General features: G+C 40.5%; 1 protein-coding gene across 2 annotated transcripts in view; it reads left to right on the top strand.

The window, feature by feature from the left end:
• Positions 1–12,522, top strand: part of Grid2 (glutamate ionotropic receptor delta type subunit 2) — a 1,369,063-nt gene extending 1,356,541 nt beyond the window's left edge. The window contains exons 16-17 of one of the 2 annotated variants that reach the window (XM_075983939.1): positions 793–847; positions 8,471–12,522. In XM_075983939.1, coding sequence (XP_075840054.1) covers positions 793–813 — 21 coding nt within the window. In that variant the 3' untranslated portion in view covers positions 814–847; positions 8,471–12,522. The remainder of the gene's footprint in view (positions 1–792; positions 848–8,470) is intronic. The other variant, XM_075983936.1, reaches the window with a different exon arrangement.
• Positions 12,523–23,189: the final 10,667 nt, after the last annotated feature.

Genomic DNA, 23,189 nt, shown 5'->3' with positions numbered 1-23,189 from the left:
GATCCACTTGCAGCACACTGATGGCAACGGGACACGTTGTAGTCAAGAAAGAAGAGTGTGATCATTCTGGGTGTGTGTGTGTGTGTGTGTGTGTGTGTGTGTGTGTGTGTGTATGTGAATTTGTTACAAGAATTATTACATGTTTGTTTCTAAAAACATGCATTTTGCCTATATTTGAAAAATCGAATTATCTTCTCTTTCTTTATCCATATATATCAGTGTTCAAAATTTATAACAACATCTGGTTGGTTGATTTATCACCTAAGCATGAAATAAGTTAAGAATACAGAATTAGTGCCACATTGCCAATAAATTATTCCTCTAGAGTCTTCAGCAATGTCACAAGCACAGGCATATCGTTAGTTGCAGTGTGATTAAAAAATTGAATCTAAAGCATTCGAAAATAAATGTTTGCTGGGAAATTTCCATTTTTTCACAGATCAACTTTTTAGCAATGACAACTTTTTCAGTAATGCTGGCAGGGTGTTCACATAAGAGTGAGCTCAGTGTCTAGACAAAATTAAACCAAGTGTCCATCACACCAGGTGGTTTTGCATGGCAGTCAAGCTAGAAAAGCACCAGATTTCTTTCAATCTTGCTTTTCTCATTTTTTTTTTGGTTTGTTTGTTTGTTTTAAAAATGTTTCTTTGAAATACCTGGGAAAGTTAAAGTTAACTATTATTTGAATTTTAGTTCTACTTGGAAGTTTTAGGCCGGTTATATTTTTGTGTGTATAAGTTTAAATTGCATGATTCTCCCTTATTTTCTTTGTTTTGTTCTTTTGATTTTCAGTTCCAAGTTCTAATTCAGTGACATAGTCCTGAAGGATCTGTCACATGAAACACATGTGAGTAAATACAGACGTGTGACGTGGAATGTAACCCCTTAGTAAACATTTTTAGCTGCGGCAGCAGAAGACTGATTAACGCCTGCTGCTCTCTAGTCTCTCTGTGAACCATGGAGATGGCGCGCCTAACAGTAGCCCTGCAATACTGACACCTCTGCCCTCTCACCTTGTCCCAGCACACGAAGGGTTAAAGCACTGCACTTGATTACATGATTTTGGGGGAAAATAATGGAGAGAAGCCGAAGACCCCGGGACCCACACATACTGACGTCCCAGTTCTTACACATACTGACGCTGCAGCAGCTGTAAAACAGAAATACATTTTTTTATAACTGCAGAAGAAATTCAGCTGAAGTAATGAGTATATCTAATCCATGCAGACGCATCTCATGTTAGGCGACAACCATGGGGTCAACCAGGTCAAACACTAAACAAATCTGTACTTTGCATTTACACTGTGAAGCTTTTGTTCCTTTAAACCCACAGTTGTGGGAGACAGTAAGCATTGCTGCTTTATGGGAGAGAAAGGGTCCTGCACAGGGGTGCAGGGCTGGCTATTGTACAGTAGCCTCTCAGAGCTGTGTGCTGATGTTTCCGATTCCTGGCAAGTACTCTCTGCTGAAGGGCGTGCCCTGCAGCACATCAAAAGGACCAAGTTCTACAAAAGAAAAAAGAAACTCAAGTAGGCTTGAACACACAAAGACAGGGAGAAAGAGATGAGAAAGGGGCCAGGCAGAGTGTTGAATACAAAATGAGTTCAACCAAACCCCAGGAGCTCATCACTTACATTTATCTTACTCTGGGAGAGGGGCGTCAAAACCAGTCCTGACATAAACCACCCACTGCCGTTGGTTTTGACTCCATGTGGGAGTGCCTGTGTGTCTGTATTTACGTGTGTGTGTAAAAGAGAGAGAGAACTGCACACTGAACAACAACAGAAACATCTCATGAGTGATCACTGTTACCTCGCAAGAGTTAAAAAGAAAATTTTTTAACAGGACAGAATCCCCTGCGAATGAGTTTAGTGTGACATCTCAATCTTGTAATTGTGCATTGCTTTAACATCTTTGCTACAACATTTAAACTCCACTCCTGCACTTACCAAGCCTGTGAGATTTGTAGCTTATGCTTGTAGTGTTTTATGTGTGCTTAATACATTTCAAGGCAAAACTGATGGATACTTCTCTGCAAAAAGTTATACTTCATAGGATAAATATAAAACATGACTATTTATCTACCACAAATGGCCCAGAAGCTAAAAGGACAAGGACAATACTTCTTCATTCTAATTTCAGTTTGGGAAGGAATGCCCCCAAATTCTGACAGGATAGACACTTTAAGATCCTGTCATGACCATCGGTCTCCTGTGCATGCATCAGATGGTCCTGAATGTCGGAACACATTTTCTAGAGACAGAAAGCACAAGGCCAATCCTGACTTTGTTGCAATTCTGCAATGAAACGGATGGCTTTTCAATTATGCTTTGGAGGTAAGTCAATAGTGAACAGAAAGAGATGGGCTTGCCAAGAGAAACCACAAAAGAAGCACATTTAGAACTGCGGGGCAATAGTTTTGCCAAGAATAAATGTTAACAATTAGAGTGTTGGTGTGTTCAAATTTTGCCCAGTGTCCACAAAGTTCTAACCTAATACACATATGAACAACTTAAAGAGTATCCACAATGTATGCACAATAGTGTGTCGTATTTGTTTCAGTTCTGCTTTGCCTTTACTGTGTTTTGCTACTCTATTGTGATCAAATGGCTCCTGGTTTTACTTATTGTCTCTCCACTAGAGGCTATTGTTATTCTTGCATATGACTTTTGTTCATCAGAATTAGACATCGAAACTAAACTTTTCATGGTCAAGGATCACAAGCCCATGTAGGTGAGTGTGTCAGGCTTCTGAATGGACCGCAACAAACCCTGTCCCATAGGCTTGCTGAAACAAAGTGCTGCATTTGGGCAGCAGCCCCCAGTGAAAGTCAAACTCAAAGTCTTGTTGACAATGGAGCTCAACATGGAAGCCTAACAATAATTGCCATGATATTTGGAAGCTTATTCTCTGGGTTTTTCTCCTTCGACTTTCTTAAGCATGAAATAACTAATAATTTCAGATGGTTTAGGGTCCAGGGCTCATCACATGAGAGTCTGACGTTGCAGCACATCGGTGAAATAAAAAGGCAACTCTACCATCTTGTGAGCAGTTTTCAAAGCATGTCCTGAGCTAGAGAAGCCAAGGTGAAAAAGAAGAACAGCTGAGAGGAGCTGCGTGCTGGCCGTCGGGTCCCCTTGTTTCCTGGCTCGAAACCAGTCCTTATCAAACACACACCGTGACAATCCTCTGTATGGTATCATGTGTCTACAATTGTTTTACATCCTTTTTTCTGATTAGCATTTAAATACCACAACGTATAAAACAACGTTGTGATTTAAAAACCTACACGGAAAAAGCCAATAGATGTTGCCAAAGGATAAACACAAAAACAACATTAGAAGTCCAACAATGAGTACTCTGCCCCTTGAGTCGCCTGTATTATTTCTGACTGCACAGGAATTCCATCTTCTCTGAGTTAGGACAAAGAAGAAAAGCAGGTGCCAGCCTTTGTGTGACCCCCAAATCCGAGAGGCATTTGGGCTGCTGTGAAGGGTCGGGAAGCCTAGGCTTCTCTGCTCTAGCATCAATCCCCTGAGCAGCTCTGTGCTCTCAGCAAAGAGAAGCATGCCCTCAGGCATCCAGGCATTGGTTTGGGTGGGCTTGTGGAGGTCACTTCCATCTTCCTATGGTTTCTGTCTTCACAGAGGCAGGAAGTCCTCCACAGGACTAGAATGTGCCAAGGCATGTATTATTAGTCCACTTGGAAAACTAATTATTTCCTAAGTCAAAATTGAGGCTTATTTTGGGGTGCTCATCTTTTCAAAGACACAAAAGCCGTAATGTCCCCAAAGAATCTCATCTCCTAAAGTTTCTACCTCCCCGAAAGAAGTTAGTTGTGTATTAACTGGGGCTAAGATTCTAGCCTCTGGAGGTGAGGACTGGCTCCCTGATGACTCCCACTTCACAGCGGGAGTCTCTCACAAATGAGTTAGAGCTAGCCTCTTGTAAAACTCTGATCTTATATATAAATGTTTCAAGATATGTGATAAATATATTAGCAATATATTCAGCATTTTGCAATATACCAAAGCATTGTCTTCACCCTATTTCAAATTTCTAGAACCTAAGGGCCCAACAAGTTTTGGGTACTCTTCCTTAATTCAGAAAAGCAGACGACCTTTCAAAATTCTAGAAAAAAATTAAAACATAAAACACATCCTACCACCTCCTTGATTTTCTCTCCCATTAGTCCAATATTTTATCTTCCTTTCTGCAATAACTGTATCCACTAATGTGAACTATTTACCCTAATACTTAGGTGGCTTCAGCAAATATTGAATTAAGCATCTTAATGCTTAATGTTATATTATGTATGATAGAGCTATCTCCCTAACTAGGTCATAAGTCTAGTAAGGACAAAATTTATGCCTTGTACACATTTCCTATTTTCCAAAGTATTTAGGTTAATTTGGGTACAATGTATAAATAAATAAAAGTTTCTTAATCTGTTCAATTATTATAGAGAAAATGCACTAAAAAATAATAGAACAATCATGTCCCGTTAGTTGTTACCCCAAAATTTCCAAACAATGCTCAGCGAAGCACCATTCTACAAGTTGTGAAGAAAGATACCCTAAGACTCACTGCAGGTCGCAGGGACTAGCACAGTTTTTAAACTCTGGTCCAGCACAAATGAGGCCAAAGTGCCACAGCACCAAAGAAGAAAACAACAGTCTCGGGTCAGAGACACAGGTAAACAAGATTACTTAAGACCAGTATTCCCCAAGACTACTTATTTACAAATCTAGCATCTCTTTGTTTTATTTTGATTTTTTGAAAGGCGTGCTCAGGAACTTTCTGATTAACTCTGATGTCTTCTGAGACTTTAGGACTGGTCTCCACACTGAGTGTAATCCAGTAATTTACACTACTAAAACAGCTGAAATCTGATTCAGTTAACTGGCAAGTGCTACCTCCTACCAACACAATCAGCAGGAAGCACTTCCTCTTCTCTAAATTGTGTAATGAGCAAAGGTTCTGTGAACCATGAGACTTGGATACAAGTTCTCCTGACAAAGATGCAGACGCAGGAGTAACCGGCGCCTCCTGAGTCTGGCTGAAATCAAGATATGTGATTTGTGCCCATGTTCAAGATTCCTTCTGTGGCTTTAAACTTTTATGGTTATGATATTTAATGACTGGAGTGTAAGATATGTGTCTTTGGCTTCAAGAAATAGGAAAGTCATTATATTATAAGAAGAAGCACAATGAATAGAAACATAGTGAATCATTTGGATAAAAATTACATCTGTCCTCAGAAACAGGGTACCCCCAGATGGTCGTTACTGAGATGATTACCAAGTGTATATGGAATAATTGATGTGGATCGCTAAGAAGATCTCGTTGAATGCACAAATATTTTATGATCCTATTAGTCACTCAAAGACAAATACATCTATTTAACCAAATGTAGTTAAATTACAACTATAATTCTGAAATTTAATAACCATATGCAAAATGTCAGGTGAACCACAGAAAATAATGCTTTGTATTTTTTTTATTTTTTTATTTTAAATGTATTTATTTATTAAGGATTTCTGCCTCCTCCCCGCCACCGCCTCCTATTTCCCTCCCCCTCCCACGATCAAGTCCCCCTCCCTCATCTGCTCGTAGAGCAATCAGGGTTTCCTGACCTGTGGGAAGTCCAAGGACCGCCCACCTCCATCCAGGTCTAGTAAGGTGAGCATCCAAACTGCCTAGGCTCCCCCAAAGCCAGTATGTGCAGTAGGATCAAAAACCCATTGCCATTGTTCTTGAGTTCTCAGTAGTCCTCATTGTCTGCTATGTTCAGCGAGTCCGGTTTTATCCCAGGCTTTTTCAGACCCAGGCCAGCTGGCCTTGGCTTTGTATTTTTAAAATTTCTTCAAAATATCATTCCATAAATTAAGTAGAATTCATTTCATATTTATTCCCTAACGCCTTTCTATCAGGGAGAAAGAGAATCAAAAGAATCTACAGAAAGAATTTACAGTATTTATGGAGATAACTTGTGCCATGCTTTATAGTTATATCTACTTCTAGTAGTTACAAATGAAAAAAATACAAAGCAACTTAGTTTTCTATTGTTTTTAATTAAAGGTATGCAATAAAACTTTTTAAGAAAAATAAATTCTCATTAGCTTGTTTGTGAAAACAACTGTTTTACCCTTGTACCTCCCAAATGAGAGTTAGAAGTAGTTCGCAGACTATGCATTTCAAACGGTATATATAAAACGTGGATTGCAGGTATATATAAAACTTGGATTGCAGGTATATATAAAACGTGGATTGCAGGTATATTTAAAACTTGGATTACAGGTATATATAAAACTTGGATTACATATATATATATAAAACTTGGATTGCAGGTATATATAAAACTTGGATTACAGGTATATATAAAACTTGGATTACATATATATATAAAACGTGGATTGCAGGTATATATAAAACTTGGATTACAGATATATATAAAACTTGGATTGCAGGAATATATAAAACTTGGATTACAGGTATATATAAAACTTGGATTACAGATATATATAAAACTTGGATTGCAGGAATATATAAAACTTGGATTACAGGTATATATAAAACTTGGATTGCAGGAATATATAAAACTTGGATTACAGGTATATATAAAACTTGGATTACAGATATATATATATAAAACTTGGATTGCAGGAATATATAAAACTTGGATTACAGGTATATATAAAACTTGGATTACAGGTATATATAAAACTTGGATTACAGGTATATATAAAACTTGGATTACAGATATATATAAAACTTGGATTGCAGGAATATATAAAACTTGGATTACAGGTATATATAAAACTTGGATTACAGGTATATATAAAACTTGGATTACAGATGTTATTGCAGGATGGTGGTATGGTTTATATTTCCTATGGTTTGACTTCTTTTCTTGTAACATTTTTTGTTTGGTGCTAATTATAATTTTTGGTATCTCGTAATCATCCAAATAATCTGTAGATTGTGATATATAGCAAAATAGAAATTGTGTCATTTAGGCTTTAATGATATAAATGTGTAACATGATTTCTAACCTACTAATGTTTATATGGTGTATTGATGTATTTCAAAAGGGATCGAAGTAAAAAGACCACTTTTACCCATGCAAAAATGCTTTCATGTTGAGTTAAAACACAGATATGTTCCCAAACACACATAATTTGAAACAGTTAAAATTTGATGAAAACAAAGTAATTAGCATTACATAAAAACTTTAAAAGTTTTCTTTCATGGAAAAAAAAGAAATAGGAAAGTCACTAAATCATACATATTTATCCTACAATCAAGTAGGGTAAAAACTGAGCAATACAAACCTTGATTGGTTACAATCATGGTAAGATTTATATATATTGGTTTTTTGAGACAGGTTTTCTCTGTAGCTTTGGTGCCTGTCCTGGAACTATCTCTTGTAGACCAGGCTGGCCTCAAATTCCCAGAGATCCGCCTGCCTCTGCCTCCCGAGTGCTGGGATTAAAGGCATGCGCCACCACCGCCTGGCCAAGATTTATATATTATTAAGTATTAGTACCATCCCATTATTAAGTATTTATTAGTACCATCCCATTATTAAGTATTAACCATCCCATTTTGCTCTTTACTACTATGATAAACACACAGAACAATTTGGGGAGAAAAGGTTTACTTCATATTCCAGTCCATTGGGAAAAGAAGTCAGGGCAGAACTCAAGGCAGAAACCTGGAGGCAGGAAATGGAGCTGATGCCATGGAGGAACGCTGCTTTCTTGGTCCCCGTGACTCACTCAGCTTACTTTCTTATATAACCCAGGATGACCTTTCCAGGGGTGGCATCACCCATAGTGGAGTGGGCCCTCTAACATCAATCATTAATTAAGAAAAATGTACCACAAACATGCCTACTGGCCAAACTGATGGAGGCATTTTCTTCCCAGATGATTGCTTGAGTCATGTTGACAAAACAACAACAACAATTTAAAAAACTAATTAGTACATATTCTACAGTTTATGCAAATTCTAAAACCAGTCACTGACTATTAATCTATGGGATTCAAAATCCAAGGACTTGGGCACCAGGATGTCATGTGTGACTGGGCATCACCACTAGAGAAGCATTTTATTCGTTCTTTATTGTAAGACAGTGCTGTTTTCATTTTCTGGTCATGGTATCCCAAACCTTTGGGGTGATGCTAACCCAAAGTTATGCTAATCCCAACTTGGCCAAACTCCTAAGCCCTCCCTGAAGCAGATTGTATAGAACCAGCTGCTGATAAATTCAGCAGACCTTGGTGGCTGCCCAGGGTCCAAGAAACCCATGGAGCCACAATTGAGAAGTTTATTAGGGGCCGCACCTCATACTCCTTATTCTTCTCAGTGGACATTCAAAGTGGAGCCTTATTAACTGTGACAAGACATTCAAAGCTGTTCCTTGTCCATCCTCAACCTTGATATCCTATGCTTTGTTTTCTCACAGGCTCCAGCCCTGCAAAATGAAACTGCAATGCCCGAAAGAAGCAATGCTTGGCCATTAAGGCCATGTTTGAAACTTGGTGGTAATACCTGGAAAAACCAGGCATCCAGCCGTAGCCTGCACCAGTCTTCACAACTAGGAAGGCCTCTTGATGACCCGTAACCTCTACCAACCCCGGAGCTATTGAGCCCTTACCCACCTCTTGATTTCAGGACTCATTTGATCCTGAGGACCACAAACTGGTGAGCTGATGTGCTGTCTCCTAAATTTAAAATTCTTCTTCCATTCAAGAAGCTGTCTTCACCAGGCTGTAAGACCTGCTACACTTCTCCTGTTGAAGAGTAGCAAACGACCGCTGCTCTCTGGTCCTGGACCAGTCTTTAACCTGGGAACGATGATCCTTGTCCATCGTGGACTGTTTGCCAACGTATCTTGGTCTAGAGCATCCAAACTGAGGTCCAAGTCTGAATCACAGCAGTGGTGTCCTCTTGCCCCCAGCTCCGACCTGGTCAAGAATCACCTGGGTTCTCAGATGACCGGGATACAGGGAGGTGTGAAGGACCAAGGAGAATGTGCCTTGGCAGACTAAACCAGAGAAAAATAGAACTCTCTTCCAACTCTCACTGAATCAGTTATGACTGTGATTAATCATATTTTGTAATAAATTCCTCTCCATATTACTAAAATAATACCCATATTCATATTTATGACAGGTTTATTTTTCTCCATGCAAAAGACATTGACTTTACTCAAAGACCAAAATGTATACATTTTACATGAGTTCTTGGCTAATGGAGAGCCTCTGACTTGAATCCATAAAAAGTAGATTTTTTTTTCATTGCAGATTAGGATCACTTGGATGCTATTCTCTACCTTAATGTTGTAGTGCTGGTATATACCACCCTTCCACGAAGAAAGCTGAGTTTTCCCCCAGGTCTATTCCGTGAAAACAACCTCTTTCCAACAAAATTCGGAAGCTGTTTATGAAACATACAATGCCCTTATGAACTTAACTTTGAAAAAGATCTAGCACTGCACTGAATTCTGGGAATGCAATGAGTAAGTCATGTTCTTGCCTCAAGAAGTTTGCAATCCAATAAGGAGGTCAGATAAGCTGGCTTAGGAAGCACTGTAGCTGTGCAGTGGTAGTCATGGGATTGCACCTCTGCTCCTTGATGCCAGGGAGCCCTGGGCAATCTTCTAATATCCAAAGTTGAAAGCCAGATTGCAGACATCTTGCTCTTTTAGAGTCCCTGCAAGTTGTGACCCAGCAGTTTCTAGTGGCTAAAGCATTAGTTCCAAGCCATCCGACTTGTAAACAAGTTATATGCCTGCTTACAGTGCACTTTTCCCAATGTGCAAACTGGAGACTCTTCTGCAGTAGCTTAAGGTAAAAAGCAGACTGCAAAGTCAGAAGATGTGGTACTAAGTTTAGGTCCTGCTATTTACTATGACTGAGGGCAAATCACTTGCACTCTATGGTCTTTGGTGTCTAGCTTTGACAAGTGAAAATAAAAGCATTATCTCCTGTTCCTACCTCACAAGGTTGTTGTGAGAAGTGAGACTGTACATGGAAGAACCTTGTTAGCTGTCAGCTTTTCATCACTGTTGGTTCTTGATCCTTGCTACCAAATACAATGCCAGCATTTGCCACAAGGGCATACTCTTATTCTGCCTTTACCCTGCACAATGGAATGGTACAAGGAAGATCGAGGTCATTAATTCCTGGATATCTGGTTTCAACATGGGAATGGGAATGCTTTCCAGAATGACAAAAGTAAAGAATAAGGAGCAAAGCCAGGACCCTACTGCCACACTGGCACGCCACCATTGACACACAGCGACACATGGGTCTGTCAGCCTCCTTCACAAAAGCTTTCCCCTAAGGCTTGTGGCAGAGAATCTATCCTTGGTTCCAGAAAACCAGCCACACTGTCGTAGTTCGTAGTATCACCTTATCTATCACTGCCCAAAGTATCACTAACCTCTCTAATAGAGCACATGCCTCCCCAAGTAAACTGATGGATTATTCAAAAGGGACAATAATCCAGATAAATAAAGTATAAGCTGTCCACAACTGCCTGATCTATTGCAATTGGACTAGCAGAGGAAATTTCTAGATATGAATTAAAACAAGAAAGTGATGGCATTTTTTTATCATTTAACCCTCACATCAACTTAGCTTTTAGCATTATGATTTTTACTTGACTACTCTATCTGTCCAACAGAATGAGGATAAGATTTGCTCCTGATAACAAGTCTTAGACATCTCATTTATGTACACAAACAGACACACACACACACACACACACACACACACACACATAGGCACACACATAGACACAGGTACATGTATACTCCCAAACACAGGCACATGAGCATACACAGAGATAGGCACAAGCATATGTGCATGCACACACGCATACACAAATATACAAACACAGGCACAGGCATCTGTATCCACAAAGGGCAAAGGCACATGTACATCCGTACATCCGTAAACGCAGGCACATGAACGTACATATCATCATATCATATCATATGGCCGAGGAACAGGGAAGAATGCCACCATTTTGATGGGGGATGTCTCTCTGTATGCTGTGAATATGTTTTATTACCATTGGTTAATAAGGAAGCTGATTTGGCCAACAGTCAGGCAAAATAGGGTCAGGCGGGAAATCCAAACAGATACAGGAGAAGGGTGAAGTCTGGGAGATGCCAGCTGCCACCCAAGGAGCAACATGCCAGAATCTCACTGGTAATCCACAGGCCACATGGCTATACATAGATTAATAGAAATGGGTTAATTTAAAAGAGCTAGTCAGTAATAAGCCTGAGTCATTGGCCAAACTTTTATAACTAATAAAAGCCTTTGAGTGTTTATTCAGGAACTGGTGGGCAGGAGAGACACCTCCAGTTACACCATTTTCTTGTCTCTATGCATGGCTGACCCTGACTGGACTTTATTGCTGATGATTTAACATGGATTCTGGAATAGCTGATCTGATTTGAGGTCACTATCACTGAATCTACCCCAAGATAACACTCTGGTTCCATTTCGGGCTTATGTAGAAGTTTAAGTAGAAGTTACAATCTGATGGAGCCGCTGATACCCAGCAATCCTTAATCAAAGGGAGAGCTTTCCCCTCAAAATCCATGAGCTTCTCCAAAGCTCATAACATCTTTCCATGTTCCCCAAGAATAACTTCATATTTTCTATCAGTGTCATTTTGGGTCAATAGAGCGATGGTTGTGTACAGGAGATCTGACAGAATTGTGACCCAAAAGAGTCCCAAACCCCAAACAGAAAACTTTCCATTGTCCTCATTCCTCAAGATCCTAGAGCAAGGAGAAAAGATTATGGGTAAAAAGTTCATTCGGTGTTGAATCATTTTTAGTGTAAAACACAAATCATCCACAATCTCCTCCTTGCTGTGAGTGACATTAGCTCACCAAATACAACATCCCCTGGGCTGATAAGTCCTTAAGACATTGACACTACATTGTCAGTACCTAAAATAAGTTGAAAACTTAAAACAATGTCTTCTATTATAGTTCATACTCACCACTTGCTTCGGGAATGAAGCCAGGCAGACTCAAAGCAGCAGCCACCCAAGGTCAGAGGCACTGGGCCAAAGGAGCCAGCAAAGAGCAGACCTGAGCCAGCAGGGAAAGCTGTCACTGAAATGGCAGCCATGCTTACAGAACAAGATGTTCTACAGGTCAGGGGGCTAAGGAAGAGCAGACAGATCGAGGCAGGAAGGCAAATTAAGATGTTGGAACAGGCATGGAGTTGAGGAAAAGTGGGCAAAGGATGCATCACCCACTCCACACAGCGTTTGTCCCACAGTGGCTGTTACTCTGGCTGCCAGGATTATGTCATAGTTCTTTTCTACGAATTAAAATCCTCACTATTACTGATGTTGCTTAACATAGCCAATCCAGAACAGAAAATATTTCCTTCGCCCAGGCATAGACATACTTTTTTTTTTTTACATCCTAGCTGATGTAATTTTCTTTTACGGGGATTTTTAATTTGTTCACAAATCTTTAATGTTATTTTATCAATAAAATTTTGTTAATAAATACTTCCCTGGTTGAATTCCAATTCCTTTGTTAAATTATTAAAACTCAGAAACAAAATCCGGTCATGTTGATTTATCATTTGCCTGCACTTGCGTTCTCTAGGCTATGGGAGGGGGAAGGTGTTCTGACATTACTGATGTGCAAGTGAGATCGAAACAATTAGGGAGGAACACCAGGAGCGGGTAAGCATAGGGCACTTGCAGGCGACTCACAGCAAGCATTCCGGATGAACTTCAGTCTGCAAATTGTACCTCAGCTTCCAAAAGTCAGAGGCGATCAACCCTCCCCTGGCCCAACAGGATGCAGAAAGCGCCTGGTGAGAGACAGACATATGGGACAGAAAAAAAAATAATGAAGGCAGCATTTTGCAGGAAGGAGTAGCTAAGCAGAGACCATAGCTGGCAAGAGCGCCACACTTTGCAGGGAACTGGTGTTAGAGGTTCCAGCAGTAGATGGAAGAGAGCCAGGAGCCACAATGGTGAGAAGGGGGGAGCAGTTTCCACAGCTCGTGTTTGACTTCTGTGTGTTTTACAGCAAAGAGCTCACTACTTCTTGTAAAAGGGTGTGTGTGTGTGTGTGTGTGTGTGTGTGTGTGTGTGTGTGTGTTTAACAGATCTAAGGGAACCTGATCAGGCTTGAATCTATGTGAATGGATTGCAGACCCTGGGTTAAGAATAAAGAAACATAATCTACAGAGTAGCATCAGAGACCCAGCGACAGCCTCTGTAGTGTGAGAACTGGAAGTCACCAGGAGAAGGAAAGTGGTCTGAGTCCTGTCCAATGGGCTGTGTAGAGAAACACGATGGCTCGGTAAATGGTATCTGCTTCTTAATCTTGGTGCGTGTTGTGTCTTCTCTTCTGAACGCGCGCACATGCTCTGGAAAGTCAAGGATGCATGCAGCCAGTTTAAAGGGAAGAGTACCTGTAAGTATAAGAATTAGAGAAATTCTAACTGATAATAACCAAAAATTAAACCAAGTAATCAGCCCAACAAAATGTAATTTCATTCCCTTTCTATTGTCTCTAGTGTAAATATAATACTAACTTTTCCATAAACAACCTTTTTCTCCATAAATCCAATATTTGTATATTGAAAGTTGGAAGATTTTTCTTTCCTTTTCTTTTTTTTAACTAGATCAAACTTTGGCAGCAAGTAAAATCTTAGAAGGTCTTAAAACAAGATCCTGAACTTATTTGTTTTCCATTTATGTTAAGTTCCAACTGTACTCCAGATAGAAATGTACAAAACAGTAAACAAAGTCACAGCAGTCAGAGAAGGAAGGGCCTTAAACTCCATGCCAGTAACTGTATATTTACTAGCTGAGACAAAGGGCCGAGGAAAGGAAAAAGCTTCAATGGCAGTGAATGACAAAGAAGCTGGACCCAGACTGAAATATTTAAAGAAGTAGGGGTTGAGCTAAAATAAGAATGGTAAGTAGAAGTTTGGGGATAAGTAAAGGTGCAGAGGGGCCAGCAAGGCTGAAGTGCTGATGGGCCTCTGAGAGCTACCACAGCCCAGGTGACCTGAGACTGGAAAGCAAGATTAATGGCAGGAGGTGAGTAGCAGAAGTGGTGGGAACTAAACCTCGGCCTTAGAGACCCTGTCAAGGAACTTGGTCTTGTTCTGCACCTCAACAAAACTGACAGGGGAGGCTGGGCATGAACCATCTTCCTGGGCTGTGTTCCCTTGAATGCTACCATTGTAAATTTATCTTTGGTTGGTGTAAGTTAATCTCAATTGTGAACTGAATAGGATCTGAGGTCTCTTGGAGAGAAACCTCTGGGTATCTCTTAGGGCACTTCCAGGGAGGCTTAATTGAAAGAGGTCCACCCGGAATGTGGGCAGTACCACCCCCATACTGCTCAGGTCCTGAACTGAATAAAAAGAGAAAGTAAATAGAACAGACATCCTGTATCAGCTTCCTGACTGCAGAGTGACCAGCTGCCTCCCCTTCCCCACCATGGTGACCTGCATCCCTCAAACTGTGACACAAAATAAACCTCTTGTCTCTTAACCTGTTTTTTGTCAGGTATTCAACCACTGATGATGAGAAAAACAAATGACATAGCTGGATTTATTTCAACATATCTGGAGCTGTGGATTCAATCATAAACACCATGTTTATCAGGCAATGGAACAGATTCTATATTCCTAGCTCTTCTAGATACAGGAGGAACAGAAGTTCAATGTCATCGTTTGCTGCAAATGTGTGTGTGTGTGTGTGTGTGTGTGTGTGTGTGTGTGTGTGTGTATAATTTGGAGATATTCATCCACGTGGTACCAAGGATTTTGCTTTTGCACTGTTGTCATGGGCATAATACACACAAAGTTTCTTTCTTTTAAACAGATTTTAAGCATCCTCCCAATGACATCAGGTAAAGATATTTTGAAAGCTTTGTCAAGAGGAAATGAAAGTGTCATTACTCTTTAGTGTTCCACAATGAACAGAGGTTCTATTTAGAATGGAGAAAGCAGATAAAGGAAACTCACAGATACAGAAAAACCACAATGTGCCACTGGCCAATATCAACTGCAATGGGAACCTACCCTCCATTCTCCTTCTCCCTGCTGATTCTCAGCATCTCCAGCAGCTGGGCATTTTAAAAACAACAGGCCATCAGTGACCACCAGAGCGTTCCTGCAGAAGGACAAGAAAGTCCACATGCAGCTCAGTTACACTTGCTTATCTGTCCCCGGTTTGGAAAACTTAATTGACACTTTTCCTTATTGTCTTGGCAGCCATTCTCTTTGTTCTTTGTATTTTTGCCTTTTGTGTCCTTTTCCAGTCATCAAAATGACATTTGAGGAAGACTTCTGAGTGCTGGACCCCAATCACTTACCTGAAACTTTCTTACAATTTTCTTTTGCATTTCCAGGTTGAATTTTCTTTCCATCTTCATGGACCAACATGAATTGTCTCTTTTTATGTTTGTCTGTGTTTCTATCAGGAATTACTCTCCTTCTTATAGAATCCAGTACTTTACTCCTATAGCATTTATAATAACATACAGTGTGTAAAATGCTTTGCTTGTTTGGTGGCAGGGTCTCATATATCCTGGGCTTACCTGAACTCATGTTCTGGTGTGGAACAATGGTCTGTATTTTGTCAATTATATTTTAAAAAAAAACAACAACAAAAAACACTGATTAGCTAGGAGCCGGGCAGGAAGTATAGGCAGGACAACCAGACAGGAAGTATAGGTGGGTCAATGAGAACAGGAAAATTCTGGGAAGAAGGAAGTCCTAGTCTGCAGTTGTGACCCAGCCAAAGAAGAAGCAAGATGTGACTGCCTCATCGAATATGGTACTGAGCCATGTGGCTAACATAGACAAGAATAATGGGTTAATATAAGTTATAAGAGTCTGCAATAAAGGTATTCTTAAAAAACGAAAAGAAAAGAAAAAGAAAAAATAGTTAATAAGAAGCCTGAACTAAGGGGCCAATCAATTATAACTAATATAGACCTCTGTGTGATTTCTTTGGGACTTAGCAATTGCAGGAACCAGGCAGGACAGAAACCCTGACAACAATGGTCCTCAGGTCTCTGCCTCCCAGATGCTGAGATTGCTTGCATGCATCACTATGCCTCATGAAAACTTGTTTTATATATTTTTCTAGTTTGCCATTGACTTTTAACTCTTAAGAATTTTATGCATTAGAGTTTTCATCGTTAAAGGTAGAATAGTGAAAAGGCTTCTGTAAGCCAAAGGACACCATCAAAGGACAAACCAGAATAGGAAAAAATCTTCACCAACCCCACATCTGATGGAGGGCTGATCTCTAAAATATATAAAGAACTCAAGAAACTAGACATCCAGTTTAAAAATGGAGTACACATCTAAACAGAGAATTCTCAGGAGAAGAATCTCAAATGGCCTAAAATCATTTAAAAATGTTCAATATCCTTTGCTCTATCAGGGAAATGCATATCAAAATGACACTGGGATTCTATCTTACACCTGTCAGAAAGGCCAGGATCAAGATGTGGAACAAGGATAACACTCCTCCACTGCGGGCAAGACTATGAACTTGTAAAGCCACTTTGGAAATCAATATGGCAGTTTCTCAGAAAACTGGAAATCCATCTACCTCAAGACCCAGCTCTACAATGCCTAGACATATACCCAAAGGATGTTCCACCATACCACAATGACACTTGCTCAACAGTATTCATAACTGCAGCTTCCCAGAATCAGAAGGTAAGCGATTGCTGCTGAAGACTCCACATGCTCTAGGCGGAAGACATAGAGAAACTGAGTGGAAAGATCCTCTGCCACCAGCTCCTTACAGAGCAAGATGCCATATCAGCTGTGGTAGTAGAATCATAATAACTAGTCTTAGCTGTAGCCTCTGGGAGCTCTACTGCCAACTGGACAAGTAAGATGTGCCCACAGCTGAGCAATGAGGACTATGTTTTGAAAATTACCAACAGCTTTCTTGTCAGACTTGAGCTGAGGCTTTCTCCACAGGAACAAATTAGCCTCCAGTAGTAAAACTGGTGCAATTGTTTTGCTAAGTGGACAGGATGTGCCTACCAGGTACATACCTTGTAGACAACTGTGCTTACACCCAGGAGGTAGCGCTGCTGCCAGCTTTGGCCTAGAAGCTTGCCTGTGGTGGTGGACAGTAGTAACAACTGAACTAGGTGCTGAAAACAAGAGACTGTTGAATACTCAGTCCATTGAATGCCCGAATCAATTGAACATCAGCACCAACTCCTAGAAGACCTAGGGATCATTGCATAACTGGGAGCACCAAGAACCTAAGAGTATGAAAGAAGGAACGCAGTGTTATGAAGTGCTGGTCTGGGAAGATGGCATCGCATGGCCACTGCACCCATTTGCTCACAGAAGTAGCTGTTAGTGCCTGTGCAAGACTCACACAACACTGGCTCTGCCGACATCCTATCATGAAGGAGTCAGGAACTCCTGAGATCCTAACCCTCCCTGAGGAGCTGCAGGTAGCTAAGGGTTGATGATGGAGGAGGAGAGACATTTTCTTTAGTAGCATAATCACTGGTGAAGTGCCCTCCTCACTCCTCTAAGCAATCCTTCACCTATGCTCCTGAAAGCATCTCTGGTAATAGTCACCGGCACACACACACACACACACACACACACACACACACACACACACACGACACAAAAGTAAAAGGAATCCAACTAGGAGGAATAAAGAAGTCAGCTGAAGAGGTGAAGTACAAGAAAGAAGAGGATGTGGATTGAGGGAGGCACTGCTTGTTGGTCCCAGCTGCCCAGAACCAAAATAACCACATAGAAAATTAAATAAAAAATTAATTAAATCACTGCTTGGCCCATTAACTCTAACTTCTTATTGGTTAACTCTTATATGAATTTAACCCATCTCCATTAATCTGTGTATCGCCACGTGGCAGTGGCTTACCGGGTAAAATTTCCAGCACCTGTCTCCAGTGACTCCATGGTATATCTCTCTACCTTCCTTCTCCCAGCATTCAGTCTAGTTTTTCCTGCCTACCTAAGTTCTGCCCTATCAACAGGCCAAGGCAGTTTCTTTATCCATTAATGGTAATCACACACACAGAGGTGACTCCCATATCATACATTATATTCTTGTGTGAAAGTGCCATAATGAAACCCATTATTATGTGTAATTAGTACACGTTAATATTTTTAAGGAAATGACTAATGTCTAATTATCAGAGCGAGAAGAATAAACTAATAGCAAAATGGAGCATGTACATGATCAAATATTTAAATAAAAACAGAATTATGTGCAGTTTAAAAAGTAATTTTTAAAGAATGCATCTGTTGTCTAAAGATCTAAAATAATTCATAATGGAAGTGGTCCAGAGATGAACTGCCACCATGGACACTCACTGCTCACTGGCCACACAGAAAGAGACTCTACTGTTTGGTAGTGCTTAGAGGGATGTGACATCATCTGTTTTAATGTAGGACAAGAAGCAGGTGAGGAGAATAATGACCTACAAATGTTTCTACCATTGGAGAGAGGTGGTGGCAGTGATTGTCATAAAAGACACACATGGTAGGTTATTCTTAAGTACCACTTCTCAAAAGAAGATGATGGATCCCAGGTAACCAAGCATCAATGTGGTCATATTGTAGAATTAGGAAAACTACCTTGACACCTGCATCTATGACAGCCAGAGGGCAGTACAGCCTGGGAAGGCCTAACTACAAAGGCTGCAGAACCGCAGAGGAGGCTTGCCATACACATGTACCATACAAAACTCAAGAGCCTGACAGAGAAAAAACGTTTGTCTTGTTACCTCAAAGGTCCAGACTAGAAGTAGATTCACCCACTTCAAGCAAAAAAGTCTCCGCCAAGCCGTGGTGGTGCACACATTTGGAAGAAAGAGGCAGGTGGATTTCTGTGAGCTCAAGGCCAGCCTGGACTACAGAGCAAGTTCCAGGGCAGGCTCCAAAGCTACACAGAGAAACCCTGTCTTGAAAAAACCAAACAAACAAACAACCAAGCACGCAACAAAAAAGAATCTCTCACAAGTGTGCACTTCATTTTTGGATTGTAGTTCATTCCATGTGTAGTCTAGTCAAGTTGACAACCAAGAATAGCCATCACACGTGTGTGCAACATGAAATGCAGGTGACCTAGAAAAGCTGCAAGAGCAGAAAGGAAATCCATGTTCTGTGGCTCCAGAAGGAACATGTGCTGCTCACATCTTGTCCTTGGCGTGGTGAAACTGAGTTTAAACTTTTAAAGCTCACACTTTCTAAGGCAGTGACTTCAAGCCACTAGGCTTGCAGTGATGTGTTGAATCACTGCTTTTATATCAATAAACTAGGCTACAACATCCACTAATCAAACACTAATCTCATTGTTGCTGTGAAGGTATCTTATAACTATGGTTCATATCTGCAGTCAGCTGACTTTGAAGAAAGATTGCCACCTTTATAAGGTAGATGGCTATATATAATCAGTTAAAACCCTGAAGCAAAATTGGAGGATTTCAAAAAATGAAACATTTTTCTCTACGCTGGAATTTCTAGCTGCCCTGCCTTATAGATCCATCCTTTGAGTCTGCTTTGTGTACACCGGTTATTTTGTAGCCCAACTTTGTTCGTGTCTTGCTTCACTTGACTTGACATAGCCAACTGCAACCTGAAAATATTAATTGGAAAGTTCTAGTAACAAGTAATTTGCAATTTTTAAATTGTGTTTTGTGTGGGGCTAAAAGATAGATCAGCAGTTAGGATCACTTCCTGCTTTTCCACAGGACTGAGTCCAGTTCCCAGTATCTATGTCAGGTGGCTCACAACCACCTGTAAGTCCAGCTCCATGGGCTCTGATACCCTCATGCAGACTGTCAGTGCATGCACTTACATGCATAAAACTAACATATTCATAATTTAAAAGAGAAAATAGTGTACCATCCTCATTGTGTGATAGCCAACTACTCCTGGCATGGGCCTGCTTTGGAGAATGGTTGATATATCCATTGACACTCCACTAAAAGAAAACTGATTTTCCCTTTCCCAGTAGATGTCAATTACAAATTGTAAATAGCTTCTTGGTTAGGGGAGGGACTTTGAGTCCACGTCCCTTTTTTGGTCCTAGGATTTTGTCTGATTTGAACTAAACAGAGTTCTCAAAAAATGAAATACAAATGTTCAAGAAATGCTTTTTAAAATGTTCAGCATCTTTAGTCATCAAGAAGCTTCAAATTAAACTACTTTGAAACTTTATCTTATCTCAATCAGAATGGCCAAGACCAATAAAACAAATGATAGCAGGTACTGGTAAGGATGCAGGGAAAGGAGAACTCCTCTATTGCTGGTGAGACAGCAAACTGCTACAGCCACTGTAGACATATGTGTGGTGGTTTCTCAAAAGCTAAGACTTGATCTACCCCAAGATCCAGTTACATTGCTCTTGGGCATATATCCGAAGGACTTTGAAGCTTACCTCAAAGTTACATGTTCCCTTCTGCTCCATTCATCACAGGTAGAAAGTGGAAGTGACCTACATGTCTGTCAACAGATTAATATATAACGAAAATGTGGAACATTTACACAATGTAATATATCAGGCTGTTTAGAAAAATGAAATTACAAAAATTGAAGATAAATGGATGGAATTAGAAAACAATCATTCTGGGTGAGATAACCCAGACCCCAAAAGACAAATATTGCATATTTTCCTTTATATATGGATGATAGTTTTTAAAATTTAGATATGTATATCTCAATCCAAATAACCACAGAGATTAGGTAGCTAGGAAGGAGCCAGGGAAAAGAAGGAGATCTTTTAAGCAAGGGTTATGTGGGATTCCCCTCTGTATGCTGTGAATACCTTTGGTTAATAAAGAAAACTGGCTTGGCCTGATAGAATAAAACAGAGCTAGGCAGAGAAAACTAAACTGAATGCTGGGAAGAAGGAAGGCAGAGTCAGAGAGAAGCCTTGTAGTCCCACAGGTGCCAGACAGAACTTTATCTGATAAGGCACAGCCACATGGCAATGCACAGATTACTAGAAGTGGGTTAAATTAAAATGTAAACACTAGCCAATAAGAAGTTAGAGCTAATGAGCCAAGCAGTGATTTAAATAATATAGTTTCTGTGTGATTATTTCAGGGCTGAGCAGCCTGGAACAAACAAGTGGTTCTCCTCACAAGATATAGAGTATAATATTATACAGTGATAAAAGGGCACGATGGCACAATAATCCTAAGGGTTCAGTACTGGCACACATACTTTGGAGGTGACCTACAGCTCTCTACTTGAACTTAAGACCTGTTCAACAGAAGGGAAACTATGCCTGATAGTGAAGACATGGATCTTGGAGACGAATCTACAATGGCTGCTTTACTAAAACAGCATAATCCTCAACCGCATTCTAAATACATGTCTTTATACCCACAGAGAAGTGTAATCCTCTCATGTCAACAAAGAAACTTCTTTCTGCAACAGTTGGAGATCACTGCAGAAAACCACATACAATCAAAATGCAGTGTTGTGGAGCCCAGTACCAGTAGATACATCTACAAAACACTCCTGAACCCAAGGCTCAGGCAACATTGTGGAAGAAGGGAGGGAAAGACTGTAAGAGCTACAGAATTAAGGAGTTTCTTGTGACATTGTGTCTCCTAGTAATGTCAGAAGCTACACCCCTGACGCCTTACTAATATGACTGCCCAAATGTGAACTGAACAATGATGACACCAATGGACATTCCAAAGCAGACTGAGGAAAGCCAATGAGGCTTTGATCTGACACAAAGAACCATAGGAAACTAAGGAATGCTGAGAACAGGAGAAATAGTCTTCCGCGGGGACGAGTACAGCAACAGGTTTATGCGATACCAAATGATCAGCCCCGAATATATATATATATATATATATATATATATATATATATATATGAATTCGTTGTTGTTGTTGTTTTTGAGACAGGGTTTCTCTGTAGCTTTGGAGCCTGGCCTGGAATTTGCTTTGTAAACCAGGATGACTTTGGACTCACAGAGATCCACTTGACTCTTCCTCCAGGGTGCTGGGATTAAAGGTGTATGCACTATTGCCCAGCAGATTGCCCAGATGATTTCTTTATAAAGACATAAATTTTAACCTGTTCAGGCCTTATGTATGCTGTCACAGTCTTCACAGGTTCTTATCATCCTTGTTGTGTCTGGAAGATGCCCTTTCCTGGGAGTTACCCACCACTTCTGGCTATTAGAATCTTTCTGCCTCTTCTTCCTCATAGATTCCAGAGGGGAGGAGTTTATTAAGGCATCCAATTTAGGTCAGAGTGCTCCAAAGTCTTTTACATTATCCAGTTGTGAGTGTCTGAATTAATTACCATCAAATACAAGAGGAAACCTTTCTTTTATTTTTCTTTTCAAAGCACATTTATTTTATTATTATTATTATTATTTGATTTTTCGAGACAGGGTTTCTCCGTAGCTTTTTTTGGTAACTCTCCTGGAACTAGCTCTTCTAGACCAAACTGGACTCGAACTCACAGAGATCCGCCTGCCTCTGCCTCCCGAGTGCTGGGATTAAAAGCGTGCACCACCACCGCCCGGCTCATTATTATTTTTATTATTATTAAAATTTTTCACCTCCCCCCGCCCCCATTCCCCCTTCCTCTCCAACCCAAAGAGCAGTCAGGGTTCCCAGCCCTGTGGGAAGTCCAAGGTCCTCCCCCCTCCATCCAGATCTAGGAAGGTGAGCATCCAAACAGACCAGGCTCCCACAAAGCCCATCCATGCAGTAGAACCAAACCCCAGTGCTATTGTCCTTGGCTTCTCTTGTCAGCTACGTTCAGCGAGTCCCATTTGATCACATGTTCCATCAGTCCCAGTCTAGCTGGCCTTGGTGAGTTCCCATTAGATCAGCCCCACCATCACTGTGGGTGGGTGCACCCCTCTCGGTCCTGACTTCCTTGCTCATGTTCTCTCTTTTTCTGCTAAGAGGAAACCTTTCTGATAAGGGTTGAGGGAGCCCTGATGTATTGGTAAAGCATTGTGCATTTAGATGTCATTTTGTTGCTCTGTTCTTTTAGCAGAATAATAGCAGTAGAATTGCCCTTAAACCCATGGCCTATGTAGTCTCAAGTTCTTGGCCACTTTAGCAGAGTCAGGCACGTGTTCTATTTCATGACCTTAAACCCAATTAA

This window comes from Microtus pennsylvanicus, chromosome 8 (assembly GCF_037038515.1).
Source record: "Microtus pennsylvanicus isolate mMicPen1 chromosome 8, mMicPen1.hap1, whole genome shotgun sequence".
NCBI classification, from domain to species: domain Eukaryota; kingdom Metazoa; phylum Chordata; class Mammalia; order Rodentia; family Cricetidae; genus Microtus; species Microtus pennsylvanicus.
This window is presented reverse-complemented; position numbering and strand designations above follow the sequence as displayed.